The following is an 11,582-nucleotide window of genomic DNA, read 5'->3' as shown; positions in this document are numbered from 1 at the left end:
GTTTTTTGTATATAAAAAAAATGTTGAGATTTGAACCAACTAATGTTGAATCTTAAGGGAATAATAAAGGTTGTATTAGAGAAACCAGTCATCAGGAAGGAGGGATTAAAAAAGATCAATCGTAAACGTTGCTTCAAAACTTTATATGTATCTTGAGTCTCCTCTTATATCTGATTTATACATATTACCTACCAACGAGTATGACGACGTTAAAAGCAACCTTTACTGATAATACTGCTGTTCTTACAGTTGGAGAAAACGTAATAATAGTAGCTAATCATTTATAATTCGATTCAATGTCTTTTTTTAAACGATCTTCTGAAAAAAAGATTTTAATTCATAAAACGAATAAACCAACTCCAGATATGAAGAATTTGATACCTGTTGAAAAATGTCGAAATCTATGGTAAGTCGTCGTTTTCCTACAGCTACAGCTTTATGGTAAATAAAAACCAGTGGATCACAGGCTGCGAACATTTAAATAAATTGTTTTATTGGTCTTGTACGCTATTTGCTTGTGGAAAGGACAAAACTTAGAAGTAGGGGGAATACGTTATAGTTGGAATTCTGTTTTGATTAAATTGTGAACACCTTGCCAAAAAGCTGACGCCTCGCTACTGTATACCATCATGTAGTTGCAATAAAAGCCTTCGAAAGACGGATCGCAAGAAGATATTTTGTACAACATGTACAAATGGTAAAGCATATATTCGATGCTGTGGCGATATTTATCGGTTATACAGAGATGCAGACATAAAACAGACTTAAACCTCAGCCTTAATGAAGATAATGTAGTTCCGAGAATATATAAATGTACACAAGTTATTAAAAATTGGATCAAATTTATATTTCAATATATTAAAGTAATCTAAGGGGTGAAATAAAAAAGTATTTAAATATACTCTCTGCAGCATTTCACAGTATTTGATCGATGCTTACTGGACACACAGCTTGAAAAAGCTTTGTAATCACTTGACAAACGTTCGTTTTTAAAGCGCCGAATATTTAACGGTTTATCCGAAAAAACACAATATTTAGCCTAATCCAACAACAAGAATTTGAACAGCAAAACGTGAAAGTACATACCCCAAACAGAACATAATTTGTTTCCACGGATGTGTGGATGTCTTCCACATCCATATCTTCAATCTGACATAAAAAAAATTGGTAATCATATCACTATAGCGATTAAAGTTGAACATTTATAAATGTCATAAATGATAATTCAAATAAAACGTAGGTTAAGTTAGATTAGGTGAACACTGACTGGCACCAAGATGTGACGCATAGACCCCCAAAGCCCTAACCTAGTACAAATATATTGGAGCATAGTTGATAAGTTTGTAGTACTATTAAAAGCTACGTGATCAATTCGTAGAAGAATTTACTTGGTGAAAAACGCACCTTATATATAAAAGTAAGTCAAGTAATTCTTTAATATAATTTTCCATTGGCTCATGCCACACTTAAGTAAAATTGAAGATTTAAATTATTTTTTACAACAGTTTTAATACATTTTAGGGATTGAAATTTTGATCATACTTTGATACTGTTGAAAAAATGATGAAAGCAATTAAAATGCATTATTTTTCTTCTATAATTTTTTGGTATCTTCCAAGTGGGCATTTTATTCCTAATGCCAATATGAAACAGTACATAGTGAAAATAAAACATTTATATGGAATTTGTGAATTCCAAAATAAATTTTAAATTTCTTCTCAAAATGTTTTTTTTTTTTGCGTTTCTACACACACACACACACAACCAAAAAGAGTTGATGTATACAAACTTTAAATCTGCGCAATTCATCAAGTACAGCAAGGATTAAAAATTCATGCATCAAAATTAATCTTCAAAAATAAAACGATTGTAGCTTAGACATTTATATTGTGTTATTTTTGTTCATAGTTTTATATGTTGTATGTACTAAGTGCTATCTAAGATCTCAATACAGAATTCTATTATTCAATCTTATTCAATGAATTTATATCTTTTAGATAAACATTCTAAATCTGTATTAAAAAAATCAAAACATAGTATGCAAAATCTCACAGGTATAATATATACTAAAATTATCTAAACAAAAGTACTACTAAATAATACTTTTCGCATTTTTTATATCACTTATCATCGAGTATTGGCTATGTTTTTAATGAATTACTTTCGCTCTTCCTTCATTCAGCAATCAGTATATTTTGCTTAGAGTCCTAAATGAAGCCCTACGTATAAAATTATTATTACTAAATAAAATTGCTATTAGTTATTATATGTCTAGAATTTGGTTATTTATTTATTTTTTTTTTTTTGTAAGAAATTAATTCAAAGCGAAATGCACAACCAACCAAACTTGTGTGTTTGATAGAAACGAAATAAACAAACTACACCGTTTTTATTTATTTCGTTCCTATTAAATACGCAGGTTTGGTTAATTGTGCATTTCGCTTCGAATTAATTTCTTACGTTACATCTAACTGAGCCTTAATAGCCGCACATCTAACCACTTTGACGAGTCAACATGATGGATTCGTATGCATGCAATTGATATTCGAATAGAATAGAAATTTACTCTCATACAATTCCCACTATATAAATCTGTATTGCTCATATTACAAGCGTGAGCACACGAACATTATTTTGTTTATTTTTCTGTTGAGCACAACTAAGGACAGAAATTTGTGAATGTGCGGCCAACTTTTCCGCACACGAAAGACGAAATATAACAAAAATTTTCTACGATATGAGCTGCAAACTTATGAGCACAACTAGCAACTATAACAGCTAAGATAAGCAAATTGATTGAGTTTTCATAGACAATTATATATAATTGTTTTTGCTAAAACTTTAGTCTTTAAATATATATATATAGAAATGTAATAAATAATATTAATTCTCGATGTAAAGATATTTAATAAATTTATATATATTATTTGACATTTTGCTAATTATGTTAGGGTGTGCGCCGCACACCTCCGCAGCTTAGAGCAGTCGTCACTGCCCCTGGGAGAATATAGGGTTGTTAAATTTATTTGATTTTTATTAAAAAAATTCTGAAACAGACCTACAGTTTGCTTGTTTATATGCTTTTTTCGATCAGCTGTTAAGTGTATAGTCAGTTTAAAATCACCACATAAAAATAATCACACCTAACTTCACAGTTATTGCGGTATTTTCATTTATTTTTCTTCATCAGGTGAGGATGATATATCAAAAATAGCTTATAAACTTCTATAACATTATTATTTGAATTCTTTATTTAATTTATTTATATATTCCAGCACAATGGAAAGTGAAAAAGATTTGGCTCTGATGAATTCTTCAACCGCGGGAGAAGATAATGGAAAAACGCAATTTTATTGGACTAAAAAACAAGAGATTATGCTTAAAATATGGGAACGTCAGAAGTTAGCGAAAGATCGTAAATATCCAAAACATTTTGTAGACTGGGCAACGGAACTAAAAAACCGTTTCAATGTGATTGTGTCACCCGAGGAAATGCTCTCTAAACGTAGCAAAATTCAGGCTAAATATAGGTTAGCAGTTCAATTTTGTTTGATGAAAATGAAATATAATATATATTTTAAGGCAAATGAGAAAGAAACTTCAGAACGGTAATGGGAAGGAAAATATTCGCTGTAAGAAATTTGATGCAATATGCCAAATTTTAGTTAACCAATTTCGAAGGAGTGGTGAATCAATTCCTCTGAAAGATGCAGAAAGTAATGGCAACTTTGTCAAAAAGAGAAGATCTATTAGTTTATTATCCCAAGCGAAGCATAGCATTTCCACAGAAGAAAATGCTACAACTGTGGTAGTTGTAAGTATATTTGTAATGATGTGCTTATTAAGGCGGTAGCGACAGTTTTATATGATATTTATGAAGTTTCCTTTATTTTAATAATAATAATTTTTAATTTCTACAATCCAAGGCGGGAATGCAGCAAGAACAAGGTATAATGTAGTGTATGTGTACTGTATATATGTATATAACTAACCATAAGTTATAATGTTTAAGGGATTGCTGGTACCAGTGGTCAAAATAAACGTAAACGACGGCAGGTGAAAGCTGTTCCAAAAAAAACTTTAGAGCAGCAGATTTTGGAATTTGAGAATCGAAATCAACAGTTATTATCTCAATGTACTGAAATTATGCTAGAAATAACAGCAAAAATTGAGCAAATGGATTCTAAATAGTTTTCTATATAATCTCAGTGCAAGATATTAGTGAGTAACACTGTTAGCAGAGTTAAAAATCGGATATATACTTTAATTTTAATTTTTTTTTTCAGATAAATACGATCGTATCAATATTTTTAACATTTTTTAATATTTACACAAAATATTTAAAATTAATTTACATTTATAAATTTAATTTTAAAACGCTATTTTTCTATTTTAAAAAGCTTGTTCAAGATTTCTAGGAAAACATGTAGTTGATAGATCTGTCTTTGAACCACAGTTTCGGATGATTTGGATTGTGATTTTGTTATAAAAAATAATTGATTTTTTTCATTACAACTACGCAACTATAATTATTTAATTTTCATTTAAATTAATATTAATAAAAGATTATTATTTTTTTTTAGTTATTCCAAACATTTAAAATTTCATTTGTAATTCTGTGTAAAGAAAAATATTTAAACTCTACAAAACGCGATAACATTCGATATAGTAGTAGCAGAAAATATTTGATTTGTAATAATCTATTATTCTGTTTCATAGTCACATAGTGTTCCATAGTGGGATGTGCATCCCACTTGGGATGAACAGTTCTTGGTTCATCTCGGCCGCTTTTATATTATCTGTTACCACACATCCAGAATATTTTTAATATTTTTTTTCTCCTAACTGATAGGTCATTGCCGTTTTTTTTCTATGCTTATAAGAAAGCTTGACGCGAACTTTTTATACATTTAATTACTATTAACTGTTAACCTAAGGGCAGGCCTTGAATGCCGTTTGTCTACTAATACCCTACATGGCATATTATAATTTAAAAACCTCTAATATTCTATGCCTGTATCTCATTGTATCTTTTAGAAAGCCAAAGAGGGCGTCTCAGTTCATTTGCCTATATTGTGTGTTGATTTATATACAATACCTTCCTTAATAATAACACAATATCATATATGATCATTTATATATATATATTATTTTATTATATACTTTATTTATAGATTCGGGAATTATTGCAAAGTTATGTTTGATTAGCTCAATTAATAATAATTTACTAGTACAAGATATAAATATACCGAGAAGTGCATAAAAAGTTATATTCTTGAAACAGAATTAGTGAATCTAAAAAATTATTTTTAAATTTATCTTTAAAACCGGGTTTGCAAATTTGGAAAGGAATAAGCAAATATTCCGAATGCAGAAGTTAAAGGGGTTGAAGTCCCCCTACACATCTATTGCTTTATGCATCTTCTACGCAAATATATGTATATCTGGTAGAATATATACTCTTTACATAATTTCCTCAAAGCGCGAAAGAAGAAAAGTTGCTTATGGTAAAAAAAGATCTATTTTTATTCCTTAACCTTAATTCGACCCGTATAATATACCTTGAAATATTGTATGTATAACAATAAATCCAATATAAAATATATCGTTTATTAAAATTTTATAATTTATCTATAAATATATATTATATTAAAAAAATGCAGTAACTGTCTATGTTAAATAACAATGAAGAGGATGAAATAAAAATTCTCTTCCTTTTCCTTTAGAAACACTTCTAAGTAAAAGTAATTCTCTAGTATCGCATAGGAATATTAAGTGCAATTTCAAATTATGAAGCATTTCCATGTAAGTAAATATTTTTACTTTTTTTGTTAATTGTAAAAATTACATATTCTGTAATGACTTAGCAACAAAAAAGCAGAATTTCCCTTGGCTTTGTGAAGTGAAAGACTAAAAGACTGAAAGACTGAAACCTGAAACCAAGATAATCTGAAACCGTAGCCAGTATTTCATTTTTTTTATGTTGGAACGTGTTGATGGAATTATTTAGGCATTTCGAGATACATGTACGGAATTTTAAGCCAGAAATTATTAGATGTGCTTCAAGACAAGAGTTCTGCAGCAGGTGATCGTTGGAATTTATGACAAAAACTGAATTGGAATGACATAAAAAATTGCATGAATAAATTTTGCAGACTAAAAATATGAAAATCATGTAAATGTGCATTGCATGCTCAAGTTTTTAATTAGAATTGAATATTTCTCAATTAGAAAAATTTTGTACGGAAGTTATGTTTATTTTTTTTTTTAGAATTTAAAATTCTTTCATAATAAATCATATTCCGTATTAGTGAATTACCAGAGTACCAGTATTAGAGTTGGTACAATACAGTATTATTCCCTAATCATCGCAAAGTAACTCGTAGTTGATACTAACGGACATTAACATACATTATATACATTAACCAAACTAGTTTGCTGACCTTCAGTTCCGAGTGCATTGTTATAAGTAAAGGAAGAGGGCTAATAGCTATTATTCTTGTTAGCTTGTAAAGGAAGGGATATTGTGTTTCACCTTATAAATCATTGCCTATTTTTGAACTGTAAAAGCCTAAGAATCTATGAGTAGTGGTCTTACAATGGGCAATTATTTAAAATGCTGTTTGTGAATTTTAGCCATGATGATTACTAAAGTGTAAACCGGTGTAATTTCCAAAAATATTAGTCGCTACCTCTTGCCGGACAGCTCTTTTCAAAGCTCTCTCACATATTTCAACCCAATGATTTAAGCACTTGTTGGTTGTTGGAAACTGTCAATTATTATTTGTAGTTTCAATGTTAAATCAAAGTCGATCTTGAATATTTATTTAAGAAAAAAAATGTTATAAACTAATTTTGTTATATTGTATATTTTGTTATAATTTTGTTTGATTATGTAAATTATAATTAAACAGACACAATCGGTTATGTTGAGATGAGAGAAGGTATATTTATGAAATCATTTATATTGCAACTCGAAGATATCTATTACCAATGTTAATGGCCTTATCTCTATCATAGGAAATGAGTTAGATTATTCATTATTTTCATTAAGATTCTATATACAATCATTGCTAAGACATTCTTTTTTTTGGTTGAAGTTAAAAATGGGTAATAAATTTAGTTTTGCAATATATTCTCCGCAGCTAAGGATACGATCTCTAAGACAATAAAGTCGCTTTATTAGCACTCTTGAACAAATATATGAAAAGTGAGTGATAGCTTTCATCTTTTTTTTATCACGATAATTCCTATATTGTCCATTTATTTGAACAGTCTTCCATTGGCGCAATGGCATATTGACTCGATAAAACTTTAGTAAGCACACTAAATTGTAGGTTTGCTAAAGCTTAAAAGCTCTTTTGTTCTTTTTCTTACAGTATTTTCGACTAGTTTAAAAGCCTTACGTTATCACAAAGATGAATTCTTTACTTCTAAACAGTTCACACATCAGAGTGTATACTATGGTATCCACCTCAATTATATCCATTATGAAACCTCTTTTGGCCATCTTATCTGTAACTTATTAATGCTCTAGATGCCAGATGCGACTAATGCGACCCAACAAGAAATGTTTTTTCTCACTGAAATGATGAATTCATCATCATCAACTTTAACGCTTTCAGCGATTGATAAGCGATTCATTATATAAAGTATTACTTAGGTTAAAGATATTGTAAAGTATAAAGTGATTAAGATATTAAAAATTCTTTATACTTTATAATGCGATGCAAACAGAGCAGCCAAATTAGAATAATTATTTATATAATGAACTTGGAGCTAAGACAAATTTGTCTTTTGCTGGAGAATTATTCTAATATTTACCTATTATTATTGATTAATTATTAGGAAAATAATAGTTAATATTATGAGATTATCTGAAGTATATATTATTTGCGTCTTTTATATGACAAATGAATAAACATGAATAGGTAAAAGATTTGTGGAATGTAGAACACTTTTCAATATATACAGTTAATAAATTCTAATTCCGACCATTTATAACATATATTTTTTAGAAACCAAGCAAGTGATTACCGAAATATAACGTATTCATATATTATATATATTTATACATATGTGCATATTTTTTATTTTGAAACTACGCGTGGTACAGAAATATTTTGTTGACTCTCATACGGGACATAAGAAAGACCCTCACATCTCATTAAAATTATCTAAATTCCGTTTTGGTATCTCAAAATTGAATATATCTTCGACGTTACATTAATTACAAAAATAATTATTATATATTATATTTTGAAACTATGCATGGTACAGAAATATTTTGTTGACTCTGATACGGGACATTAGAAAGACCCTCACATCTCATTAAAATTATCTAAATTCCGTTTTGGTATCTCAAAATTGAATATATCTTCGACGTTACATTAATTACAAAAATAATTATTATATATTATATTTTGAAACTATGCATGGTACAGAAATATTTTGTTGACTCTGATACGGGACATTAGAAAGACCCTCACATCTCATTAAAATTATCTAAATTCCGTTTTGGTATCTCAAAATTGAATATATCTTCGACGTTACATTAATTACAAAAATAATTATTATATATTATATTTTGAAACTATGCATGGTACAGAAATATTTTGTTGACTCTGATACGGGACATTAGAAAGACCCTCACATCTCATTAAAATTATCTCAATTACGTTTTGGTATCTCAAAAGTGAATATATCTTCGACGTTACATTACAAAAATAATTATTATATCACTGGTCTTGATTTGAACTGCAGTAAGTCACCCTTGAACTACTATCTTGCATTTTCTATAAAATTCCTGCACTGTTGAATTCTGAATTTTATGATTATATATGAGATACTACACCTTGCTCTCCATAAATATTTATTATACTAATATACATACAATAATTCACAGAAGTAATTTATTATAGTAATGCACTGCATTTTTTCAAAAAATTTTTCGCTTTGCCTAAATTTTATTTAATTTAATTAAATTATAAATTAAAATTATCAAGTTTATTACATATAAAATTAATTCAAAATCGAACTTTCTAAATGAAAATGACATTTCAAAAGCAATTGCTTGTGAAAATGAATGCTCGACATGTACGCATTCACTTTTTATTAAATTTTAATGATAATGTGATCAAATTTGAAGCACACGGCTCACCGGCTCACAAATTTGGAAGAAGTGCCCTTCTATGCTCGGTACGTGCCCAACATATATTACACACTTTCTAATCTAACACCTAATGACGTTCATTATGCGACAATTTTTAACTTTTTGATCAGTTTTGCTCTTTGGGATTTCAATTTTCAAAACGAAGAAAAAACGTTTGAGTTTCTTTTATTTTTGGCAAATACTCGTAAATCGGATTTTTGTTATGCCCGTCATGTCGCCTGCCTGAATTCTAGTTCAGTTCGCAATTCATAATCACTTGCTCGTATGTCAAGAACTTATCTAAGCTACCGAACCATGGAGAATTAAAAAAAATGGATTGTATTTCTAAAAAAAAATATGTATTTGGCATCATTTGCAACTTTTCCATCTTATCAGTTGCAATCTAACTAACAAGAAATTAATTTTCGACTGAACTCAAGTTTCTTCCGTGCATAAAATGTCGTCAATTCTATTTAACGTCGCCAAGGTGTCACAAAGACAGCGAACTTCGTACGTGTTTTACCAATTTATAGAGCATAAAATACTAGAAAATCATAAAATCAAACTTAAACTTTTAAAATAATATGTAAACGTTTGCAAATTATTTTTGAAATTCGCAAATCACAAGCACCAAGCCAACATACGAGTTCCCACTCGTTTCGATTTAATCCGAAATTTTGAAAGCAAAAAGGTTTGCGAAAACTCCGCACGTTTGCGATATCGTATCTAATTAACCGTTATTTCACCGACTTTTTGGGTTCTTAAATGTTTGCCAATTTTTTATTTTTAATTTATTTTGTTTAATATATGATTTATATTGAATTTATATGACAAAAGACACAGAAATCGACTGATAACATCTGTTGCACTTGTAAGTCTTGTCTTATGTGAGTTTGTCAGTTGTGCCTGCAATTTCTGCATGTAAAGTGTTTGACGGATAGCAAATATCGAAGACTTGTAGCGATAAGAATCTACAATCAAAATGCAACCATAATTTCATTCCTGTTACTATTCTTTAATATTAATGATATGCAACTTACATATATTCTGAAATATTTGCATGTCAGCACACAATATTTGCACTGCAGTTCCCAACTCTTTGCACTGTTTATGTTAGAACTTAATAAAATGTATATGGTATCGACAGTCGTCACTAGTTCTGCACGTTTCTCCAAGTTATTCCAGTATTAATCGATGGAACCCAAAGATAAACTAATTCATTCGTGAGTTTGAAATTAAATAAGCATTGAGTGTGTTTAGTGCGCTAACCTCGTCTTATCGAATCACTCGTAGATGAAGACGCAGTGCAGGGCTAAGCCATAAAATTTCACATATGCAAATTATTTGTCATGCATAGGTTTTCTTCACTTTTTATCGCCTGGGTTTTTACTTGTAATTTTCTTTACTCTACTGAGTGATAGGTTCATTAAAATCGCATTTAATTTCATCGATTAATTTAACGACTCTCATTTAAACAAGGTCAATATCAATTTGTGAGACGTGTCAGAATGTCTACTGTAGTGTTAATTTAGTCAAAATCAGCGACAGCTGAAGAAAGCCTTTCTTTTCTTTAACACTTCTTCGTCAGGGCTAAGTTTTCTTTTTAAATGAATTGCCAGAGCAATGACGAAAATGTCACATGTAACACGTGTCGCCACGCCTGAAGGGAAAAGACATTCAGTTCACTTGCATTCATTTTGGTAATTTGAAAGTTTTGGATGTTAATAAGTCATTTCAGCTTTTAAAAAAATTTTTGAATAAGTGGATAAATAATATATCATGTAACATGTATTAATAACATTATTAAATATTACAGAAATATTTTTAAATTATATTTCTACAATAATGCTTACAACGACTATTAAGAATAAGATGGCCCAATGGTCCCCTGGGAACGTAATGGAATGAAAAAGAAGATTAAAAAAAAATTTCTATATGTTAATAGATTTATAAATAATAGATTTATTTTTAAAGAAAAAGATAATTAATGTGCCATATTGAAAAATATTTGAACGCCATTAGTTCAATGATCACTGATGTCCTTCTAATTTCCTTCCTTCTAACTATCGTTCTAAGGTTAGTTTGAATGATATAGCTTTGGTTATTCGTAGTCAATATGCTATTTCCAGTGATATATTATGCAGACGATCAAATTATTGTCGATCAGTACATTTTGTGTAGCTTTCAATGCTTTAGTTTTTTAACTTACATTGAAAGCAACACAAAATGTGGTGATTGCAGATCATTTGATCGTTTGCATAATATATCAATGGAATTTGCTTATTGACCACGAATAACCATAGCTATACCATTAAAACAATCCTTAAAATAATAAAACCTTGTCTTGAATAACGACAATGTAGTTTTTTGGGAAGAGTTTTGATGGATTAAGATCAGTGGCGTATTTAATAGAAAGAGGGATCAAGAAACT

At 29.2% G+C, this 11,582-nt stretch overlaps 1 protein-coding gene across 1 annotated transcript; it reads left to right on the top strand.

The window, feature by feature from the left end:
• The first annotated feature begins 2,970 nt into the window (after nt 1-2,970).
• Nucleotides 2,971-4,301, top strand: LOC119672365. Its single transcript, XM_038083390.1, has 6 exons — nt 2,971-3,190; nt 3,276-3,530; nt 3,583-3,814; nt 3,927-3,948; nt 4,013-4,221; nt 4,287-4,301. Exons 2-5 carry the CDS (start codon nt 3,280-3,282, stop codon nt 4,189-4,191), a joined length of 684 nt encoding a protein of 227 aa, XP_037939318.1. The 5' UTR covers nt 2,971-3,190; nt 3,276-3,279; the 3' UTR covers nt 4,192-4,221; nt 4,287-4,301.
• The last annotated feature ends 7,281 nt before the right edge of the window (nt 4,302-11,582 follow it).

The sequence above is a fragment of the Teleopsis dalmanni genome, chromosome 1 (genome assembly GCF_002237135.1).
Source record: "Teleopsis dalmanni isolate 2A chromosome 1, ASM223713v2, whole genome shotgun sequence".
In the NCBI taxonomy this organism is placed as follows: Eukaryota; Metazoa; Arthropoda; class Insecta; order Diptera; family Diopsidae; genus Teleopsis; species Teleopsis dalmanni.
The sequence above is the reverse complement of the archived record's forward strand: the minus strand, read 5'-3'. Positions and strand labels throughout refer to the sequence as shown.

What these genes read in the sequence shown, in the direction of transcription:
- LOC119672365 (XM_038083390.1), top strand. Translation starts at nt 3,280, where the DNA reads ATGGAAAGTGAAAAAGATTTGGCTCTGATGAATTCTTCAACCGCGGGA. An exon ending in AAAATTCAGGCTAAATATAG is followed by an intron (nt 3,531 to 3,582) that starts GTTAGCAGTTCA and finishes ATATATTTTAAG; the next exon opens with GCAAATGAGAAAGAAACTTC. An exon ending in GGGAATGCAGCAAGAACAAG is followed by an intron (nt 3,949 to 4,012) that starts GTATAATGTAGT and finishes ATAATGTTTAAG; the next exon opens with GGATTGCTGGTACCAGTGGT.